Raw genomic sequence first — 24,211 nt, 5'->3', positions numbered from 1 at the left:
CGTCTAGCAACACATTTATAACAATGCTGTCTTCCTACACTACTCACTGCAAAGAGAAGATGGGGCCTTCTGGGCATATGGTGGAATGAAAAACATGAGAATTAATGAGTTCACCGGATCTGACACTCCTATTTTGAGTTATTGCGGAAAGATTAGCATTTTCATTTTGAGAGAGTCTCTTGAAAGCAATCAGATCACAGGAACAACTTGAGCTGCTAAGTTGGCAGGGTACTTTCTGGAGCTGTTTAGGAAATTTCATTTTCTTCAGTTTTAACACAAGATGAGAGGACAACTTTATTTTTGTTTGCCTTCTTCCCCCAACAATCTGTACAAACATTCATTTATACACCAGGACCTGCTAATGTTGCCAACCCATCTTTGTCAGCCAAGGCAAGGTAAGTGTATTCATAGAGCATAATTCATACACAAGTTATGAATCCATCCATGCATTTTCTATACCGCTTGTCCTCACTGGGGTTGCAAGTATGCTGGAGCCTATCCCAGCTGTCTTCGGACAAGAGGCGGGGTAGACCCTGGACTGGTGGCCAGCCAATCACAGGGCACATATGGACAAACAACCATTCACACTCACATTCATACCTATGGACAATTTGGAGTCACCAATTAACCTAGCATGTTTTTGGAATGTGGGAGGAAACCGGAGTATCCGGAGAAAACCCACGCACGCACAGGGAGAACATGCAAACTCCTCACGTAAATGCCCAACGGAGATTCAATCCCAAATTACGTAAAGAAAAAAACAACTATGTTAGGAAAGCAGGAAGTGAACAAATGTAACAGTTACTGATTGTAAGTACCAGATGGAGGGGTAGGATTTAATAAGCTTTGCTTCTTCCTACTCCTTTTGGACATGTGGAACTGTGAACTGATTATGTGATGCATTCAATTGTAATCTGATGCATGTTCAAATGAAATAAAACCATTACCATTACCAAATCTTCCTGATCTCCTGACTGTGTGGCCTACATGCTAACCTCTCGGCCACTATTACATAAAATTCCATAAATCATTCCATATTACATCAAATGTAAAAGTGCATATAAAATGCTTTCAGTTGTCATAGAGTTGAATAGAAGTGTTTTCAGATTGGGTTTCAACATTGAACAAAGTTGAGGAATGTCCGACCGTTTCAGATTTTGTCAGTATAAAACTGAAACCGAGCCTCACTGTATTTAGTCTTAACTCTGGGCATCCACAGGAGACCACTCCCTGAGCTTGTCAGAGCGCGAGATGGTTTATGTGGGTCTAACATGTCTTTACTTTGTCTATACTTTGGCGCAAGACCATGAAAAGAGCTGTTTTAAAGTCTATTCTCTGAGTGACAAGAAGCCAGTGCAGAGACCTGAGAACTGGACTAATATGGTCACATAGACCACTTCATAAAACCCTTGGTTATACCCTTCTTTTCTGGAAAGCACTTTGAATTAGAGCAATTGCTATGAAGACTGATTCAGTGTTGACAGGGACAAAGGATGACTTTGTCATCCCGATTGAGGATTGAAGAAGGTTTCAGGGCGCCCAAGAAGGTTCAGCAAGCATCTGGACTCTGAAAGTCGGGTTGCAGGCAGATGTGAGTGCATCTGCTTGGACAGCGAGGCTTTTGGAAGATGGTCTGGTTTGACTCAGGAACCAGACAAGGCTCTTTTGATGACTGCATCTGGCTCTCAGACACTTTTTAACACAATAATATTGATTTCTTTCGCATTTAAAAATAAAACAGTGCAGAAATCATAATTTGTATGCATTTTAATCCAACCGTCTATTTTCTAGCACAATGCGGGTGGCTACAGCCAATGCCAGCTGTCCTTCCAATAGTCTCCAAAACTCGATAATTACTGGATAATGTGGTAGCCTGGCCAAAAAGTACACTTCCTATAATTAATCCAGTAGTGAACAAGCTAATTCTGCAGAGCCAATGCTTTTGATTGAGAAGATCGCAAAAAGAAAGAAACACCATGCAAAAACCATGCAGCACAGCACCGGAAGCTGCATTAATGGTAAGAAGTATTTTATTTATCAGTGGATGGCTTCAGTATTACAATGTTATTAAATAGAATCAATTCAGAGTCTTATTATATTCTAAAAGTGTTGGCTTGCTTAAAAATTCAGTTGGGACTGGGATGTTTCCAGCTTTCAGGAATGGTGCACAGACAGTTGCAGCACGGGGCCGTGCGTTTTCATGCTGAACGATGAGGTGAAGGTCATGGATGAATGGCATAACATTGGGCCTCAGGATCTGTTTGCATTCAAAATGCCATCATTAAAATGCATAAAATGCACCATAATCATACCTAGTGTATCGCTCCTGCAACATATGGAGTGGAGTATGAAAGACCAGACATGAAATATGACAATGACACATTTTAGCAAATAGCACACATGAAAAAAAAAAACTGTGCATGGATATTTATGATGCAGAAAACACACTGGTGTTCCTATGACTTATTCAGAGCAATAAGCTACGGAGGGCATTTTAATCAACAATTAAACTGAAGTATTTGAAGCCAGCTCAGTCAGCTCACGTACTTAAAAGAAAACCGTGTGACTCTGATAATTAATTCCTGGTAGACACTTCATTATAGTTAACTTTGCTTTTGGCACGCATCCCCTACTGAGGGGTAACAGACCTCTTGACTCACACTTGCTACTTGCAGAGATGCATCTTGCATCTTGGGACTTTTTAAATCTTGCTCATGAACACTTGTAAGTACATCTTAAGGAGGGCATAAAAATGCATTCTTACTTCAACACCACACTAGACAGAAAAGGCAAAAAAATGCACTTCATTAATGGCTGCATCCTCTGTTCATGTATGCTGATGCATAAGAATTGTTAAAAGAGCAGTTCGCTTTTGATGAAATATGCTTGTTGTATGACAGGAATCGATATAGTACATGAGCTATTGCCCGTTAGCTTATCTTGACATACGTAAAAGACTGAGAAAAGAGGAAAGTGATAATCTGGCTAAGAGCACCTCTTCAGCTCACTTGTAAATCCATTATGTGAGGACATTATCGCAACGCTTTAAAATCTGAAGACTAAAAGCGACAATTTGCCATTTGCTTGCATGTAATTTGCCAGACTACGCCATGACAACCAGTTGCTAAGCAACCAGCAAAGACCTAAGCAAGTTACTGGTCCCAGGCAAAGTTGTGCTTCAGTGTTTGCATGTCTTAGCGAGATCCAGGAGTGTTGAAAAAAAGGGACGTTTGTAAACAGCCAAGATCTGTTTTGTGCAATCTTTATTTGCAAAAGCAGCCAAAAACAATAAATTGAAATAAATTATTAATAACTTGAAAAAAATTATGAATCTCCAAGAGAATTAACTTTATCACAAAATAAAAGGCATAATAATTCCCAATAAGGTAATAAGGTCTCTCAGTGGAGCAGGACAATAGTAATCTGCCACATCTCTCGGTCAGCAGATGATGCTGTGCATTGATTCGATGCCGGTTGTCAGCTTCTTGCATATGTTGAAGAACGCTATATCGGCACTCCAGTCCACTTTATCATCCAGATGCACTCCCAAGTATTTGTAGGTGTGAACCACTTCCACACCGTCAGGTTCTTCATCAGTCTTCTGTACTCATCCTCTGGTCCATTCCAGATACATCCCACGTTGGCCATGTCGTCCATGCTGTATATGGCTGAGCTCAGAATTGTACTGAAAGTCAGACGTGGACAGGGTAAACAAAGCAAAGTTCTCCAACTGCATGGACTGAGGTCTGCCCAGTCAGGTAGTCTGTGATCCTACTCTTATCCATGTCAGTTTGTCTCTGAGGAGCTGAGGCTAGATGGTGTTAAAGGAGCTGGAGAAGTCCAAAAATGTAATCCTCACCTCCCACTATCTCTCAGCATGCAAACTGCAGAGAACCACTCCAGTTCTTCATTACCCGCAACATCAGGTTTACCGGTCTGAAGTCACTCAGCTCACCAGGATGTGGTCCATTTGTGACTGGAACAATTCAGGACCAATTCCACAGCTGTGGAAATCTCCCCAACCCAAAGCTCAGGTTGAAGAAAGCTCTCCAGTTCCCTCACGTTGGCTTGTTGTAAGTTAACACATGACAATAATGGGCTGCCAGTCTATATGGGTAACACAATCACATAACTTTATTCTTACAACATGCCCACAAGGTGCCCAGGAAAGCAACATGAATATACGTATATTTTTTTTAATGTCCCGCACGCATGCACCACCTTCACTACGCAAAATGAAACCATGTGCAGTTTCAGTCAGACAGTAAGACATATTCCACAATGCAAGATTTTTATTCACAACCTCATGCAACTGCAGCCTTACGGTCACTGGCAACACTCAAATTTATCCTCTAAACTTAAGCCTTCAAAATAAAAGCATGCCAGCAAAATAACACAGCACCTTCTGTTCAGTTGTTAAATACGTAAGGTTTAAAAACATGAAATCACGGTGCATATTTCTTTGGACAAAAAATTAAAAGCTTATAGATTTGCAGCATGACCAATTATGGACCAAATTAGACAATGACATTATGCACACTACTCTCCACCTCACACCTGGAACCCACTGCCACCATTAAACAGCTGACCTGAGGGAAGCAGTATTCTTTCGTAATGTTTTTTTTTTTTTTTTCAAAAATACAAATTCTCTTTTAACAGCAATATTAACAATACAAATCATACATAATTCATTGTGAAATTTCACATTGAAATAGAATCTTAACTAACCAGCAGATAACACAATTGCTCAGTTTTTTTCTGGTCATATCCATCTGTTTCTTGGCAATCATTTGTGCTATTGGCCATTGAAAAGAAAATGGCGGCACATGCCATACTATTTCAATGACAAGCATGGAGTTAAATGACATGAAATACAAAACTGTAAGCAAGTGGATTTGGCTCTGTATAAAAAGGGAAATTACAAACTTGGGTCTCCTAGCAGTGAGGCCTATACATAACCACTCGGCCGCCATGCAGCCTTGTTATTGATTTTTATTTATTATATTTATTTGCAGCATAATACATAATGTCATATGTATACACTGTATATACTTGTAATACAATATCATTTGAGGTGAAAAGGCAGTTTTCAAATCAGGCTTTTGACATTTCAAAATTCTATACTTTTCCCAGATTCGGAAAATAAGTTTAGAGCTGCAACAATGAATCAATGATTAATCGATTTTCCAATTAATCATCAGCTATTTTGGTATTTCGATAACCTTTTTTGATTAAAAAAATTAAATATCCTCATATTTTAGCGTCTCAAATGTGAATATATTTTAATTTCCTTAGTCATTCATGACCAATAATAAAAATAATCTTAAAAAGTCAGTTTAGGTCCAAGCTTCAGATTAATCAATGTTTTCTGGGATATGTGCTCTCCCACAAACATCTTTGTGCCCTAGCAAGCGCCTTGGAAAAAATAGCTTTTAGAAAACAGAGCAGTGGTAAGTAAGCAATATGCATATTTTTCCATATTTGAGTTTACATATCTGGAAATGTAAAAATCTTGTGAAATATTTTTGCATACTTGTGTAGGAACCCTGTCAAATGTTTAGTGCAATTATTAAAGTATGTGCTACAAACATGACTTGCTGTTGACCTTCATATGCTCATTCTGACTTCAATTGGTCTCTGTGACACTAATTAGAAATAATCTGGTGACCTTGCAGCTGCGGAAGCACAGCAGGGCCTCTCGAAAACTGGTATTTTTCTGATTAGACTGCAGTTTTAAAACATGCAAAAGTCCTTGTCCGAGATATTCACACATCACCCAAGTACTGCGTGTGTTGCTCTGCTGTGTATCCACTTGAAGAATTTCAAGTAGCGGTACTTCCATTGATTGAGGTCTTTTTATTTATTGTTACAGTATTGTATTACTGTGTTACAATATTATATTAGTGTGCAAATGTGCCAAATGAAATCCATTTAAAAGCAACATCATTGTATTGTCAGATGCATCTTCAGTGAAAGTGCTGTAGCTTTCTGGTGTGTTGGTTTATTAACAGCAATAACAAAGAGATCCATAAGCACATTGTCAGGATATTACAGGCTGTATGGCTGTCAAATGTCAGAGATTGGTTCCATACACGCGTCGTTATTAATGTGTGTACAAGCACTACTATAATTCAAGTGAGATAGGGGCAGGTATCATAGTATAATAAATGACCCCCATGCATGCACATATAAACGGACACAATGACGTAAGGCTAATCAGTGCTGATTGTAAATATTACATGTAAACTGGAGAAACTGCACATTGATAACAGTATGATTCAAAAAGACAAAAAACTGAACTGAGGAATTATTCAGGTGGTTTTCTACCCCCATCTGGTGGTTAGTTACAAAATAATGACTATCCATGCGCTTTAATTTACTGTATATCGCAATGTTTAATCTTAGGAATGCATATTTTTAGTTCAACTAGAAAGCAGAAGCAGAGAGATGCATTTCTATAGAATGGAAATACTGAAGAGCAGCGACTGGGATACAAACGAATGAGTGCATTGTCCTCACTAGGGTCAAGGGGGTGAATTAGGGCATTTCACATCCATAATTGGATTTTTAAAAGTGTTGAGGGGAATGCAGGGAGTACGACAGAAGATGCAAAGATGAATGCTTTCTAAAAGGGAGCTGGACTGAATGATTGAATATAGGCTTTACCTCTTGCTCATTTATCTTGAGAGCATGCATGGAGCACAATGAGGAAGAGTGGGTGGGTCGAGGTAGATGAAGATGGATGGGAACGGGCCCAATTTGCCATCAACTAAAGATACAAAAGATAAAGAGATTCATAAAGCATGAAATCAAACTGAGGAGGAAATGTTTAAAAATGCATGAAAGATTTATGACAAGGCTGGGAAAGACAGTAACAGCTGGAAGATTGTCCAAAAAACAAAGCAGAAAGGAAAGGTAGACGGGATTAGAATGATGATAAATTGCAAGGTGAGTGAAGCGATGGAGAGATTAAGGAAGGAAATCAGTCGAGATGAATGAAAGCGAGGCTCAGAAGAATCAGGGAAGATAAATGGAATGGGAGGTTCAATATCTCCAAAGGTAGGAATGACGCAGCAGAAGGAAAGTACATTTCTCCATTTCTCAGCAACACATATATTTACGTTACATTTGAAAAATAAATAATATCACATCATGACATCAAAGTTTAGTGCACATCTTGGGCATTTTATATTTATTTATTGTGGCAAACTTGAGGCACACAAGAGGTGGTGACAGGAAATTCAATTGCCTCCACTGAGCCCGCGGTGAGCTTGTCACACAGTGCAATGAATCATGGTGCAAACACAAAAATGAAATAAATACAGCTCCTATACTGCTAAACGGAATAACATACAATAATGCTAATGCTAAACATGTACATTTTTACGTAAGTGCCGCAAGGCATGCTGGCACACCCAGATATGATCAACATTAAGAGAAGAACCGTTCATGTTTTTGGCCCCCACGTTACTTGAGTTTGAGACCCCTGATCTTCATTCTAAATAAATAAAAAAAACACACACACAAAATTCAAATGCATGGCCAAAAACAATGTTTAATGAGCAGGCAAATTATATTATTTAAAAAGTCCTGTGTTCACTTTCCCTGTCAGCCACATTGCCCTAAAAAGAAAATAATACAATGTTTGCTTGAATCATGCCCAGATAATTAGATAGTTTCTTTACACCAGTGACGTGCTGTCAAGGCGATATCATCATAATGAAAAACACAACAACTAATAACGTATAATAAATATTAATATGTGTTTTAACATTTTCTTAAGTATAAAACACTGAATTTGCAGAGGAAGAAACCTAACCTAGTGTGAGCGCAACTTATCAGCAGTCTGAGTGCACACAGAGTTGGATCATGACAGTTTCTGTTTGTCAGAAATATTTACTATACACCAAGACAGACTATGTCTAATGTCTTTAAGTGTGACTTCCAGGAGTTAATCTGACTTTTACAACAAAGTATCAGAACTTTTCCTGGAGAAAGAAAGGCTGCATGTACTTCATATAGAGGTGTATGAAAGACGAAAGGGTACGAACCATTTTTTCAGGAAAAATTTGAATAAATGAATCTAAGAAGGGCTGCACTGTGGTTGAGTGGTTAGCGTGCAGTAGAGGTCTACACGGAGCGACTGGCCCCACGGCTGGCCGGACTCCTCGGCTAACGGGGCGGGCTGAAGAAATCTCAAGAACGTGGCCACGGCTATGGAAAACTAATATAAAAAAATATTGATAGCCTCATTTGTTCACCTATATTGTCCATAATCCTTCCTTATATCATCTTTTTCACACAATTTATACTATCTTGATCTGAAAAGAGGTAATTTAATTTTTGCGGCTGACGGCTGGCCGCTCAAATCTCACCACGGCTGTGGGGCGGAGCGGCCAAGGAAAAGCACAGCCGTGTAGACCTCTAGCGTGCAGGCCACACAGCAAGAAGACTCAGGTTCCATCTCTGTGTTTGCATGTTCCCCTCACCCCCATAGATATTGTTCATGTGAGTGTGAATGGTAATTTGTCTATATGTGCCCTGTGATTGGCTGGCGACCAGTCTAGGGTGTACCCCGCCTCTCGCACGAAGACAGCTGGGATAGGCTCCAGCATGCCCCTGTGACCCGAGTGAATATAAGCGGTATAGAAAATGGATCGATAAACGCTAAATCTATTGAAATCTAACACTATTTTTCTAACCAAAGTGAACTATTCTCCTCTATTTTTTATCCTCTTAATTAGCAACCTGTAAGAACATAACAAAAACCCAAAAGCAATGAGTGCCTAACCAGCCATGAACGTCACTGTTACATAGTGTACAATATCTATGAATACAATAAATTACTTACATGAAATCCTTTCAGCCTGCACATTTTGGCTAAGGTGGATAACATTCCACACGCCAAAACACTACAAGGCTTGCCCAGTTGCAGGAAGCCATCAGCCACCTTTAGAAGAAACAAACATATGGATGAGATATGCTTGTGAAAATATTAAAACATAAGAAAAAGTAGAGCGATGAGAATAGATGCTTACATTGACCTGTTGGTTCAAATACTCATTGAGTCCTCTCTTTCCTCCAGGGTTCAGTCCATAAGACCAATGTTGACTGTGGCTCTGTTGCATTATTGCCTCCAAAAGCAGCAACCACAGAACCCAGGGTTTCATCGCAACTCCTTCCAAATTAACATACATTTAGCATGTAAAGGCACAATACGGATCCAACAAATGATTACACACTCAAATGTAGAAGTCTCTTACCTTTTTTTGTAGGACTGCTGCTTTCTGAACCGTCTGCCTTTCTTGGTGAACCAAGAGTATTTTCCGAAGTATATATGCAGCTTGCTTGCCTGTAATAGCCCATCATTTCACTGCAGGGGTTCACAAAGTGGGATTAAGCAATATTACCAGTGACCTTCAGAACACAAAACGATTAGTGTGGTCTTAATCACAAAGGTTTTTGTATGGTTAAATCATACAGTATTAACAATTTGCTATTATTTCCCAGTAATTTTTAAACTCCAAAACAAGAAACATGCCTCTCTTCTTCAAAGGAGTTTATTCATAACAGTCAGTTAATGGAAATATATTTCCACAGTCAAGTGCAATAATGGTTGACAAGGAGAAGCATATACCCCCAGTCCTAAGCATAAAACAAACAACCTTTGCTCCATATACCATTCACAAATAAATATTCAGAATTACTTCCACTGATTTTCACACTTGTGGTGAAATACACAAACACCGTCTTCATCATTCACTCACAGGTCGGGTACCTTCTATTAAAAGGAGTAAAAAGTATTGCATCAGCAATAAATGTTCTTGGCCAGTCAAAAACAAGTACATTCATGCAAACATACATCGTACTCTTCCTATTTACAGTTTTTTGGGGGGAAATGTTTGGAAGCACTGGATTCGAAATACATAAGATTACATGTTTTTTTTTTTTTGGTGAAACGATACATGTATACTTGTGCAAATAGATTCCAAGCATGGTTACATTTGTATACATAGTGTAATAATTTCAACAATAATATCAAACATGTGAACATGATTTTCTGTCATACCAACATGAATTATAGTCTCTCAAATTGAAATGTTAATATATGACCTACATACAACATTTCAGTATGCGGTGCCACAGCTGAATACATGCAAATGGATCACTGACACAAAAAAAGAGGTAGATCCACAGAGCGCACAAACTTGAATAAGCTTTTTGAATGTAGGAAAAGTATTGCATACCCGAGCTGTGTTGACGTTTCGGCCAGTCACACAGTGTCTCAGCACTTTGACTCTTTAGATTGTGCTTTGGCTTGCATTTATAGTGCAGTGTAGCAGGCTACTTTAGAGAAAAGTCCAGTAACAAAGTAATTGGTTAGAGACTCATATTGGTTCAGTCAAAGCAGCATTCTGACACTGCAACTGGCCTGGTTTTACGCCTACGAAGATGAAGTAACATAGATATACACTGTAAGTATAACATATTCAACACCGATGATTGTAGTCACACCAAAACTGTATTTTGTTTTGATATACATATTTGAACAATAGACACTGAAATACATCCTAGCATCCAAAGATACAGAGAACCCTGGATAAATAGTGAAAGATATTTAAAGCTAACATATCATTGGTGGAATGCCAGGGAAGTGCATACAATTACCTGTGTTAAAAACAGGTCAAAAGAGCTTAAAATTGAGGGAGGGGGTGAGAAGCTAGCTGTGGCTCACTTCATTTGCATGAGGGTGTGGAGTTATCTGACACTCTGAGACATGTGCAGCGGTGTCAACATCTCTTCAAAAATGGCTCCTTTCACATTAGACCCTCTCAGGTTAGCTTCTTGGAGATCACAGCCAGACAGGTCGCAGTTCTGCAGCCAAGAAACACACACACCAAAAGAATAACATATTAGTGGAACCTTCACAATGAAGTACCTTTATACCTTCATTCATTCCTTTATGTGTTGCAGTCTGTTATCAATAGTCGGAACGCCACACACCTTTTTTAATTTTTAAGATTTGATGCTACCAGTTGGCCCTCGGTTATAAACGTATTAGCTTGTGGTTATAACTCCATAAAGTAGGCAACGCAATTGTCCTTTTCACCCATCCACACACAAACACTGAGCCATAGTTTTTGAAAATCTGTGGCGGAGTTTCATGGCCCATTGTGCTAATTATATGATGACGTAATTTGCAAATTGATAAAACATGACTTAAACATTGCAGGTACGGAGGAAAATGTTTTTACAATGGTGGATATTTGACCCTAAAACTGTTTTTTAAATTTTCCATTCCCATTATTTACTGTAGAAAAAAACTGTTTCAAAATACAAACAAAATCGGAAGTGCCCTGTGTTCAACCTCATAGGTTCCACTAATTGGGTCTTGACAGATAACTATTAACGTCACAAATCTGGTTACATTAGCAACCCCTAAGTGCTAATCCCTTCTGATGGCCTCATTTTACCTCAAGATCAGTCCCAGCTAAAGTGGCGCCACGCAGATTGCAGTTCTTCAGCTTTGCATTTTTCAGAGTGGCCACCCGCAGGTTGATGCCAGTCATTTGACTTCCTTCCATGTCGACTCCTTTCAGGTTGGCTCCTATTTGCAACATTGTCAGTTTCTAATATAAAAGTACAAAAAGGAGACCACAACTGCCATGTTCAAGGTTTGTGATTGTGTACCTTCTAAATTGGCCTTCAGGCCAGAAGGATCTTCAAAGTTGCATCCTTTGAGAGAAGCTCCCTCAGCATTGGAGCAGAGCATCTTCACGCCTTGTAAGTTAGCACCCTTAGAGAGACGAGATATTAAGAATACCTGGTATGCTTTATTGACTATGTAATTATTAGCTCCCATTCATATGATATTGAAGATAATTGTGTCAGTGTGGGTCCATATGTCTGAAGTGTCATGAGATGTAAAGCAAACAAATACAACTTCATTCATCACCAGAGCAAATGACACACAACAAAGTGCAAGCCATGTTCACAATAACAGGAAAACAGATTTCAAACTCACATCCAAGTTGGCTCCGGATAGATCAGCTCGCTCCAGATTGGAACAACACAGGTTGGCATGTGTCAGATTGCAACGACTGAGATTAGCCATCTTGAAATTGATGTAGCGCAAATCGAGCCGGGACAAATCAGCACCACTGAAATTAAGACCCTAAGACAAAAGTGTCAAAAACACACACACCATCTCATCAGTTTAGTAATTTAATATAGGACAACAAAATACAGTGTAGTTTTAGTAGGGATTTTAATTGGTTGAAGGTTGTTTCGCACAGGAATGCAATGTATCTGTGGTGGTGGCTTGCCAGGTTGGTGGGGGTGCGGAAGTGGGAGGTAGATGACATTAGCATCAAATTTGCGTAATTGGCCATCATGTACTGTATTTGCATGTACTTTGTATCGATGGCTTCAGGCAATACTACAATGCGGTATTTAAATGCTTCTTTACATTTTTAACACCTAGTGCACTGACACTTTAGTTTGTCTGTTCCACTTTCACTTTTAAACTCTTCATAGATTTGCATAGTCAATAATACTTTATCAAAACTCCACATTGTATTGATGTTTCCAAAAGACCACAGCCATGTGATGATGCCAAATTATGTAGCAAGTCAATTATCATATTAATTTGCATTACCTGGCAACGAAGCTCAGACTTAGTGGGTGTTGCCAAAAGAAAACGAACGAACTCCTTGCGGGAAATAGGAGAGTGGTCTTCAGGGGGCTGAGAGTTCTGGTATGAAACGGAGGATATGACAGGTCAGCACACACCAAAGAGGTGGGACAACATTTGTTCTAAACCCTTAACATTTACCTTGATGACCACTTCCAACTGATCGGCAAGTTGCTCAATTCCAAAGAACCGAGCCTCTTCAAGAACACCTGGAAAACAGCTTTTATCATTATACCACACATGTTTTCAAATATATAAAATTAGGTAGAACTTTATTGATCCCTATATATATATATTTAATAGTTACTAAATTGTCCTTACCTCGTATATTTACACCCTCATTGATAATGAGTTGACCATGCCTCAAGTAGTTAAGAATAGGCTCGAAGTATTCAGGACTGCGGTCGATGAGGTAGGCTCCATGCTCATCTTGCTTGTTTCCCCACACATCTGGATAAAAGATCCAAACTTACTGAACAAACCTTAACCAAACGCTCACTGTTAAACCAATACGAAAAAGTTCCGCAAATTACCTTTCTCTCGAAACATGTGAGCAAGCATACTCTCTGGCTCTTTGCTGACCAAGGTGCTCCTAATAGACACGGTTCGATAAGATGTAAAAATTGGATATAAAAAAAAAAGGTGTGCATGGTTGCTGTGCGAAACTAAACTGTATTATGCAGCTTTTGCTATGAACAGCAATTCAAGTATCACTTACCTGGTTGTGGTGAAGAGACGGCCGCCGATATTCAGGGTCAACCAGTCAGTGTGAGCACATTGTTGATCAGATGAGACTTTGACTTCATTCTGACAATCTGTGATCCACATGGGACAGATTATTCATTAAGATTCATATTTAGAGGTCAATCAGGTCATTGTTGCCAGCACTCACCAATAAATGGGTCACCTTCTGAGACATACAATACATCATCATCTCTGGGAATCAACGTTAGACAGAGAGGCACACAAATTAATAACAAGCAAACATGATCTCAATGCCATGTTTTTGTTCCTGTCTTACCTGATTAGGGCAATGTCATCTATGAGACCTCCCTTGCCATTATATAAACAGGAGGCTTTTATCCCCAATTTATTACTGGCTACGGTTAGTAAGTCAGACAAGGCCCCATATACTGCTACAACCTGAGTATAGAAAACATTGTACATCAATTTATGTTTTACAAACTTGAGACACATTTCAATAAAGATGGCCACTGTAGAAGAATACCATTTACAGTAAACTGTAGCAGTTGTAAACTCAGATACATTTAGGATACGATATGAAGGAATCAAAATTCGTCGTAACAGCAACTGACTTCAGCAACCAATAAATGCATTAAATCAGGACAAAACTCACCTTGCCGTTTTTAGACGTCCCGTTAACGAATAACGTAACTCGTCTCATTGTTGCTCTTTGGTTACAGGTAAGCCGGTCTTAATTTTGACAACTGCTAGCTAGCTTGTACCGCATATGAAGCTTGCTAGCTAGAATAGAACAGTCAATAACACAACACTGGTGATGCCTTCATGATACATCGGAATTACTCTCATACTACGATTACAGTTTTCTAATTAGGACGTACATATGCTTAATTTAGCATAATTTACTATTTAACACTTATAAATACTGTTGAGAATTCAATGTTCTACTTGAAGATTCCTATATGTTCTAAATATATTACAATATTTATATATAGTTTGAGGAGCTTTGAACGTCTCTTTAGATTGCCGCTCTGCGATTCGCCAAACTGCACCTGACGTCATTACGCTACATACGTCTTCGTTGACGTACTAGGAAAAAGCAACATTGAGTCGTGTCGGTATTCTTTATTCAATTATAAATTATTTGGTGACTATATTTCCAACAAAACGCGCGCATCGGTTTATCATGTACCACTTCTCGTCTTTATTTTCTGGCTTCGCATGGATTTGTAAATGCGGTGCAGTACAAGTTTTACTGGCCAATTCAGATAAAGCCCGACAAAGTTAGAAATATTCTATATAAGTTAATTTGTTCATGGTTAAATTCATTAGTGGCTATGAATACAACTATTATCCAGCTTCAGTTCTGAATCAGTTTTCACTATTAGTTGTGTCAGTGGTGCAGAGACGAACACAATGGCTTCTGGTGGAGAACATAGTTGCTCCTGCTGCTCACTTCCTGTCTCCTCTTCCAGTGTTTACCAGACATTGAATGAGATAGATTTTGAACGAGGTTTGTATTGTCGTGTATAACTATCAGGCTCATGTTGAGTCTTGATATCACTGACATATTAACCAAAGTCCTGATTGTATGCAGGTATCTGGTCTGCTGCCATGGATGGAGACTTGAAAAGGGTCAAATCATTGATCCAGAAAGGCATTCATCCAAACCTCAGAGACGCAGCAGGATACACGGCTCTCGTCAGTTCCCTGACCGATGACTTGTTGTTCTGTTTATGTTGCCTATCACTAAAACACTGTATTTTTCTTTCAGCACTATGCAAGTCGCAGCGGCCATCTAACCGTGTGTGAATTTCTTCTGGAGAATGGTGCTTGTGCATCACCACAGACACCAGGCGGTGCCACACCACTCCATCGCTCAGCTTTCTGCGGTCATCTGGATGTCGTTAGATTGCTTTTGCATCACAAAGCAGATCCAATGATCTCTGATGATGATGATGCATCTCCTCTACACAAGGTGGGAATGTCGTTAATGTTAGTTAAAGAATTACACAGGAAAGTAATCTGATTATGCTTTTACTTTGATGTTAAATACTGGAGCAGGCTGCAGAACAAGGTCATGAAAAGGTGTGTCAACTGCTTCTTGACGCCTGTCCAGCACTCTGCAGTCTGAAGAACAAGCGGCTCCAGCTACCCTACCATATAGCCCATCAAGAACATTTGAAGAAGCTCCTAAAACCACCTGTCTGAGCTCAGCACACTTTGGCATCCCAACAGTAGGTCAGGGTTCTATGCCTTGCCAAGCAGCACTACAGGAGTGCACAGATAAAACTAGCACATCTCCAGGAAACAGTTTAAGTGTTTCATATCTCTTATGGATTCATTCATAATTGATTTTAAATTGTAAAATAATTTACTTTTTAAAGTTTGATTTAACAAAAAGTAATGTGAAAATTCCTTTTTAATTAAATGGCACACCTGTGATTCCATAGAACACTGCTGTGTAACAATAAACGACAATACAGAGCCATCCGTCTATGTGTAAGACAATTGAAGTCTTGCACGTTATGGTGTAGTATTGGTGTGAGGCAGCAGGGGGAACCATCAGCCTAACAGGACTTCTCCAACCATGTGAAATGACCTCATGCTTATGTTTGGAAAAGTAGCTGCTCATCTCAAAACATCATAAAAAAAGCCAGTGTGGCTGCTACATATGCTGTGAACACATTACTTAACATGGGGAAGGTGTCAACGAAACAGCAATATTTGAAAATACATGTTATTGCATAACACTTCTTTTCCATTTCACATTTAAAACTGAATTTGGCGTTCCCACGGAGACAAAGCCAGCATTCTATGTGTATTTTGTCACTTACCAGTCTTGATCCTCTGTTTTGAGGATCAAAATGCTCAATACTGCATGTTTATGGGGGAAATTATATTGAGTAACACAATTAATTTATTCTAATTTTTTTCCTCATGCAATTTATTATAGTAAACGGGCTGGTTGATGCCCGTACGTTGTGTAAATATGGAGATGTCCTGTATATGTGTCATACCATATAGTATGGTGGCCAACAGGGGCAAACGTGCGGCAATGTCCAAATACAGAAATCATCTAAAACTGCACATTAGCAATGTGAAAAAGTTGTACATAAACACTAATATAAAACAAATGCTAAACAATGTTTTGTCAAACCTTGGTTGTAATCCATTCATTTTCTATGCCACCTATCCTCACTGGGGCATTGGTTGTAATACTTTACAATATCCTAGAGTGACTGATTTACATCGCACCCTGCCTCTCGCTTAAAGTCAGCTAGGATAGGCTCCAGCATACCCCCATGACACTAATGAGGATAAGCAGCATAGAAAATGGATGTTTACATTACACGTTTGCACCCTCCTGTTGTTCATCTAAACAGCATCCCATTGTTTTTGTCTGGATACAGAACAAATAAGCAAAGGGAACAAACAATGAAAGCTTGGCAGTAATTATTGATATACTAAAACAGATGTTAAAGGTCTCACATGTACATATTTGAGACAAATACTGACCTTCACCACAATACGGTGCAAGTACAAACAGACCAGGACAGAAATTGCTCTTTCCAATCTGAGGAACTTTCATTGGGTCGGCCAGTGGGTGGTGTTTCCAAACTACCTTCTAAACCACATCCAGTACAGCGACTGGAGGGGTGCCAGGCCACATCTGGAGCTCATTGCAGCTGACGCCACACAGCACAAGGAGATGGGCTGTTGTGGGGGGGGGGGTTAGTTGGGGCGGTATGGGGGTGTTTTAGCTTAGAGAGCCATGCCAAGAGAGCTGTTTACGCTCGGTGACATGTTCTTCCTCACACACAGCCAAGAAGCTGTTGCTAAGATCACCCAATGTGAAGAAGTGAGATTTTATTCCACCCACCCAAATGCATTTAATAAACCGCAGGTTGTGCCCTTTGAAATAACGCTGTGATTTTTGACTGGTACACATCCTGATGGATCTCATGCCAGGTAGTATCATCAAAGTTATATTTGCAAGCACTGAAGGAGGTAATGAAAGCTCTCTGGAGGAGGAACTGTTGAAGGGGATAAAAGTTGGACTCTAAAGTCTAAAACAGGCGATGTTCTACCATTCTGGGGTCTTATAACAGCTGTTCTAAAGTCAGCTTTATCTGTTGCCTAGACTGTGATGTCCAGAACGAAGAAGTGTGATTTTTATTCTTAGCTCTTTCAGCGCTTTCACGTCATGTGGAGACAGAGGGAGGACTCCACAAGATGAGGAATTTGGATTACAGCTCTGTTTAGTGAAATTTATTTGGAAAGCAATGAAACTTCCTGGCCCGGGAACCCACTTCCACCATAATGAGCCCGTGTTTAACGGGGAATGGATGTTATTTTCATCAAAAATAGATGGTGGTCTGCACCATTCTTGTGTGGATTCCAACTTGTCTAGTGTTTTTTGGAACAGCACTTTTAAAGACAACTTTCATCAATAAGAGTGTAATTGGAACAGTGTGGTGTTGCTATAGTCATGGTACTATTTTTTCCAATTAGTAGTTTCTATAGTTACAAATATTAAATAGTCAAAATATGCCACTGTTGCATTAATCCGAGGGTAACCAAACTCATGCAGAACAATGGAAGGATGCACCTTGATTCATGTTTTGTATTAAAGATGCTATAACCTAAAACCAAGGAAGGTCAATATATGCTAAGACATGGGCATGGAAAGTCCATTCCAAGGGACATTTTAAAAATGACAAGAAAACAGTTAAAAATAAAAATTTGGCTTCAATTGGATTATTTGAGAATACTTAATTAAATAAATTAATTTAAATCAGCTTGTCATCTATAATTACAATTACTTTCAATCAACTATTCAAAAAATTACAATGGAAAGTAAATAAAAAAATTAATAAAATAAGAATATTTTTTAACAATGTAGAATAAAAAAGAACACGTAATTCATTATATACTCTTATATTTAAAAACATACAAAATAAAAAATTGTATATTTTGTTGATTACTACTACTTGAAAATGTACTAATTCATTAAAATTCATTAAAACATACTATTGACATCAATTGTTAATGTAGTCAACTATATTTAACTGCTTAGCATTCTTGAGCTTCACTGGATTAGTTTTAGTGTTTATGTTTGTAAATACACAGGACTTGATAGAAAATACCGATTATTTGAGAATAATTAATTGAAATAAACTAAATTTAAACAATTAAATCAGCTTGTCATCTATAATTACAATTACTTTCAATCAACTATTTAAAAAAAATGACAATGGAAAGTAAATTTTACATTTTTTATAAAATGAGAATATTTTTTAACAATGTAGAATAAAAAAGAAAATTTAATTCATTATATACTCTTGTATTTAAAAATAAAAAAATTAAATATTTTGTTGATTACTACTACTTGAAAATGTACTAATTCATTAAAATTCATTAAAACATACTATTGACATTGTTTATTGTTTATGTTGTCAACTATATTTAACTGCTTAGCATTCTTGATCTTCACTGGATTAGTTTGAGTGTTTAGGTTTGTAAATACACAGGACTTGATGGAAAATACCAATTAAGGTGATCACATGAGGTGTGGATGTTGATCCAAATTATCTCAGCCATGGGAAGGATGTAAATTTTTGGACACATCATCAGTAGTGTACTTCTTAAAAAACAAATGTGAGGAATATCAAAGTGCCCCTCCTACTCCTATTCACACACATCCTTTCATGATTCTGATGGCTCTTGATGGAAAAGCTTTATAAACCTCATCTTAGCTTTGTTATAGGTGACAAATCAGTGTAATATCTAATCGTACTGCACACATCATTCATCATCATTTTTTTTAGAATATACTAATAAAAAGTGATATGGATCAATCTCAGACACAAGAATGTTCTTATCTTTATGTGGTTTACTTGTGCCACTCTCTCGAGCTCTCAAGCTGCCCTGGCAGAGCCAGACCTGTCGGTGCTCCTCTGAAGCAATCAGGTAAATGGCTGGCAGATGGGCACACATCGAGGGTTCAGTATTTGAGTCTAGTATTGAAAACAGCCTCCCCTGCCATTAGGGAAGTAAGAGTTGGGTGAGGGAGTGTACATATATGTAATCAAATCTGTGGGTGGGATGCATAATCTAATTTGGCTCCACTCCCTCTTGAAAGTATCATGGCATCTCCTGCTGGACGTCTTGTCATCCACACTCCAGGTGAGCAAGTGATAAGAAGCACAAGTCTGGAGTCAACGTCAAGATCCTGCAAGCCAGTTGTGACTGTTTTGGTGCTCTTGCAGCCTCTTGTGGTTTTAAATGAAATCCAGGACGAGAACAAAATATCCCTGGCCACATCAGAACGTTTATGACAAACAGGTTTCTTCATGAATAAATGTGCAATCAACATGCTTGTGGTTCTGCAGTGAGTATGCTGAAGAAGGGATTGTTTTTTCAATAGCAAATCTTTTAGCTTATGCTAGGCTGATTGCAGTGCATGGCATGTTTTTATTGATTATGGAAATGTAATCTCCTCAAAAGCAGGGCCAGACCAACAAGTCATAAACAATACCATATGACTCAGAAGACAATAATGAGGCTTTTAGATACATCCCATCACAGCATAGGCTATTAAAAATCAGCTGCTCGAGCAAACCGCATTTTAAAAAAAAAGTGTCAGAGCTGTGCTCGTACATAAAAAAATAGCAATTTGAGTAAGTAAAATAACATAAACCAGAACTCTTTTTCAGTCTCATCCATTGCAAAGCTTTCATTAATCACTTGCAGCATTCCGCTTCAAGGGCCTTTCGTTGAACAGAACCGGCCAATTACAACATACCATATACAGTATGTGACATAAAACTACAGCACAGCTTTTGAACAATTTTTTTATCATTATAAAGTGATAGTGGTGTCCGGGTACATTCGAAATCCATTTTATTCTCTTGTATTCAAACATCTGCAACAGCATAACATCTAGGACAGGGGTCTCAAACACACGGCTCGCGGGCCAAATGTTGCCCGCAGGACACTAGTTTGAGGCCCCCGCCTTGATATGAAAGTTTAATGTTAGTGTGGCCCGCGCAAGTTTGATATGGATGCTGTATGGTATCATGTACCCAGAATTTTTTTTTACGTTTGATTAATGTTCATGTTAAAGGTTAAATAACTGTTAATAGTTATCCTCCCTATCCGTGTGGAAGTGGTAAGTTTTTGGCTATTTAAGTTTAAAGGAAATAACTTGAAGGCTACCGTTTAGGTCGCTAGCTCTCTAGTTTGCGAGTTAGCATGTGTCTCAAGACCCTGCAGTTGCGCAATATGTTGTAAATAAAAAGAGTATAAATGTGACTATAGTCGTGTTTTGTCATGTCTACAGGGCTCTAATAATGCTTTGTTCATTTTAATCTGAAAAAAATAATTTGTCTACCCACCAACTATATGTGGTTTCTTAAGTTTTTTATTATTTGCTGTTTTATTATTATTATTATTATTATTATTATATTTATTTATTACTGATTGATTTTCTTTATTCTCGATTAGTTTATTTATTTTTCATCTTATTTTGTGCAGAAAAATAAAAATTAAGATATTTGAGAACAGTGGAATGTTTTATCAGAGCTTTTCTTGTAGAAAATCGAAACCAAAGCAAAGTTGATTCATTTTTCTGTTTTTAATAAATGCGTTTTTTGGGGTTTTTTTTGCTAAACCTGATGCGGCCTAGACCCTAGCTCCAGTGGCCCCCAAGTAAATTGAGTTTGAGACCCCTGATCTAGGACTGTATGTGGCAATTAAAGTACTCAGTGACAGACTAGGAAAGGTAACACAGTGCTGGACGTCTAATTGAACAAGACGCTTACACGGATGAACTAAGTGCCATAGAGGCACGTCGTCCCTCTACCAGCAGGTGCCCGACACACACTGGCCCATTCATATGCGCATTCCTGTCTCTCCACTCGCAGCCCAGCTGGTTCCTCCCGGCCACTCAGGACAGGGGCGGACGCACACAAAGGGTCTTCAATCTGCCTCAGACAACAGGCAGCATAAAGCCCCGGAAAACCACAACAGCGTTGTGTCAAAGACCAGGCTGGGGGTGGTGAACCCAGCTTGGGGGGCCCTGCATAGGACAGGGCCACTGCTGATGGATGGATGAGGGCTGAGCTCAGGCAACTGAGTGGAAGGCCGGGTTGAGGGTTTTGTGCATAAAGGGAGGACATTTGTACTTGCCCATTAACAATGGAATGTCAACAAAAGAAAGGACAATGAGACATCCTTTTGGGGTGATGAAGAAGCTGCTAGGAAAATGATGATGCAAAGCATCTCCGGGGCACATATTGTTCGCTCTACCTGTGACAGGAATCTCTCTTTACCCTCATGCTGATGTGCGGTCAAATCTGCCTTCAGTTTACTTTTGCATACTGTATTCTTGGTCTGAACAGAAAGGAGTGCGGAGTGACCAAAAAAAAATGCCCCACCTCATCCTGAAATAGAATTGTTGAAAGAGAGCTTTTGTTTCTAAAGTACAACTTTAACTGACTTCAAATCTACCATAGCTTTCTTTAAATTATTCAAATAAGACTATCCTTTAAGTAAACCTGCCTATTCGTGCCTTGCATGGGAAAATGGTTGCGTTGTAATAAAAAATATGCATTATTGCTGGATTTCTATTTTCTACCTTTACACAATTTTCACACAAAATACCTATCATTATGTAAAGTGTTTTTGTATTTTATTTACTCATCCATATTTAATGTACTCATTAAGTGTGACTGTAAATGGTAGTTTGTCTAAATAAGCCCTGCAATTGACTGGCAACCAATCCAATGTGTCCCTGCCTCTCGCTCAAAGTCAGCTGGAACAGAGTCCAGGTCCCTTTTGACCCTACTGATGACTACAGAAAATATAGATGGATGGATATTGTTCTATTTTTGACTGTAAGAGTAATATTGTACTGTAAAATATGTGGTAGCGTAAAAGAACTTCATTGCTTTTACTGCGATCCTCTGAAGTTGGCTGGCTGCATCATGCACTATATTAGTTCCACCAACAAACATGCTTTTGCTGCTTTGTATGCAGTTGTCATTTGAACATAAAAGTGACAGGCTGGCAATTTGAGGAACAAAAACACCATTCTGTCTTCTGTCATACAAAAAGACATCAGAAAGAGCTAGTTTTTTCCCCCTGAAGCATTCACTCACACTTAAATGCCAGACAGTGGAAAAAATGACATTCTGCAATTATACTTGCCAGACTGTTTTGTTGCCAGTGGTAGTGACTTCCAGGTGACCTCTTAATGATTCCAAGACAGACGTTAGCTCCAAAGAAGAAGTGGGCTGCAGCTCTCCATCAATGTGGAAAGTATGAAATATATACTGCAACGCAAAGAATTCTTGCTGAAGAACACGTTTAAACATTTTCTACACACATGTATAAAGCAAAAGTATAGCTGTGAGACATATGAAGGAAGATAAATAAGAAAATTATTCAGGCCAAAAGAGAAGTACCTCAAACAGATGCAGACTCTTAAATTAGAATCTCAAAAGGTCTGCCCGCTGTACAGTGAAGTGGATACTTTGCAATATCTAAAATTCAAAAATAAGAACTGAACTCAGTCACCTTAACTGATGGATGTCTCCAGCATCACATGTGGTGAAAGCAGCACACATGATGAGAAGCTCCCACATGTTTTATTGTTAATCATTCATAAGCCATGACATGGACTCAAAGGCTTTGAGCTCATCAATAAAAAAGCGTCCTTTTTGATCAGACAGAAGGAAAACCTTTGTAGTGACTTGGTAGATGTATTCCAAACTTGTGATGCCGTTTGAAATGCTGGTAAAGCATGTGATGTGTCCCACAGCACAAGAAAGTAATTTCAACAGGACGTCAATGGCAGTGCTGTGATACAGCATTCAGCAAAATTTTATTTCAGTAAATACTATATTTACACTTTGACACAGCCTATAACATATGTGTCAAACTCAAGACCCGGGGGCCAGATGTGGCCCACCACATCATTTTATGTGGCATAACGTGTCAACAAAAATGCACTTTTCCCTTGTAAATGTATTAGTTCTTTTCTTTTTGCCAGAAAAAATGCTTCAAGATATTCCAAGTATCAAAATAAACACTTGAATGTCTGCTTATCACCTTGCCATTCTCTCATCATGTGCTCGTAAAAATCACAAGTGGCCCTCTGAGGTGGTACAAGGTGAAACTGCACAAAGCTATAGCCATCAGTCATCATAGGGGGCCATGTTATTATGATCCACTTATTTCATATTTCTTGTGTGTACTAAAGAAATATGTATGCAAATCAGTATGTAGTCACAATGTATGCCCTGTTTATAGTTATAAATTTAATTGAAAATAATCGATCCTAAGTTAAAGCAAAGTGTGTGGGGATCCGCTGAGATGCAGTGGATAGCAGGGGAAGCCAGGTTTCCTCCACTCCAGTAGGCCTACTACAGCCCGAAGACGGACCGGAAGTTGGCTTTCAAAATAAAGTGTCTCTGGCGCAGGGGAAGCAAAGTGCTGTTACTGAAGAAACTCAACTGCTCTCCGAGTTGATAAAGGAATGTATAAAGTTGTTTTTGTAATTAAAATACATCTCTAATTGTTGTATTACTTTCAGAGATGTATAATTTTGCCAATACAGTGTTTTTTTTTTATTTCGTTTATTTATTTTATTAAAACAACTGTATTTGCTGATTTTTGGTAATGTTGGCATAGTAGCATAGGCATTTAACATTTCGTTAAGTCTTACTTTTTGTACACACACACACACACACACACACACACACACTTCACAGACAGGAAGTGATCAAAGTTACGTGGTGTAGCTTGACA

General features: G+C 38.7%; 3 protein-coding genes across 3 annotated transcripts; 1 reads left to right on the top strand and 2 right to left on the bottom strand.

Annotated features, from left to right (window-relative positions):
* Positions 1 to 6,005: 6,005 nt before the first annotated feature.
* Positions 6,006 to 9,408, bottom strand: LOC131128577 (progonadoliberin-1-like). The gene is made up of 4 exons (XM_078789323.1): positions 9,264 to 9,408; positions 9,039 to 9,178; positions 8,852 to 8,950; positions 6,006 to 6,769 (listed from the first exon to the last, which is right to left on the bottom strand). Exons 1-4 carry the CDS (start codon positions 9,367 to 9,369, stop codon positions 6,674 to 6,676), a joined length of 441 nt encoding a protein of 146 aa, XP_078645449.1. The 5' UTR covers positions 9,370 to 9,408; the 3' UTR covers positions 6,006 to 6,673.
* Positions 9,409 to 10,700: 1,292 nt separating this feature from the next.
* Positions 10,701 to 14,217, bottom strand: kctd9a (potassium channel tetramerization domain containing 9a). Its single transcript, XM_058071538.2, has 12 exons — positions 14,052 to 14,217; positions 13,716 to 13,837; positions 13,587 to 13,630; positions 13,413 to 13,509; positions 13,228 to 13,286; positions 13,016 to 13,144; positions 12,836 to 12,903; positions 12,659 to 12,754; positions 12,026 to 12,175; positions 11,692 to 11,797; positions 11,475 to 11,608; positions 10,701 to 10,875 (listed from the first exon to the last, which is right to left on the bottom strand). Exons 1-12 carry the CDS (start codon positions 14,097 to 14,099, stop codon positions 10,759 to 10,761), a joined length of 1,170 nt encoding a protein of 389 aa, XP_057927521.1. The 5' UTR covers positions 14,100 to 14,217; the 3' UTR covers positions 10,701 to 10,758.
* Positions 14,218 to 14,494: 277 nt separating this feature from the next.
* Positions 14,495 to 16,908, top strand: ankrd39 (ankyrin repeat domain 39). The gene is made up of 4 exons (XM_058071540.2): positions 14,495 to 14,909; positions 14,994 to 15,097; positions 15,171 to 15,374; positions 15,461 to 16,908. The coding sequence occupies exons 1-4, from the start codon at positions 14,813 to 14,815 to the stop codon at positions 15,605 to 15,607; spliced, it is 552 nt and encodes a 183-aa protein (XP_057927523.2). The 5' UTR covers positions 14,495 to 14,812; the 3' UTR covers positions 15,608 to 16,908.
* The last annotated feature ends 7,303 nt before the right edge of the window (positions 16,909 to 24,211 follow it).

This window comes from Doryrhamphus excisus, linkage group LG3 (genome assembly GCF_037039965.1).
Source record: "Doryrhamphus excisus strain RoL-2023G ecotype Guam linkage group LG3, RoL_Dexc_Guam_v1.1, whole genome shotgun sequence".
Classification (NCBI taxonomy): Eukaryota; Metazoa; Chordata; class Actinopteri; order Syngnathiformes; family Syngnathidae; genus Doryrhamphus; species Doryrhamphus excisus.
Note: the sequence above shows the minus strand (reverse complement) of the source record. Positions and strands in the feature narration are given on the sequence as shown.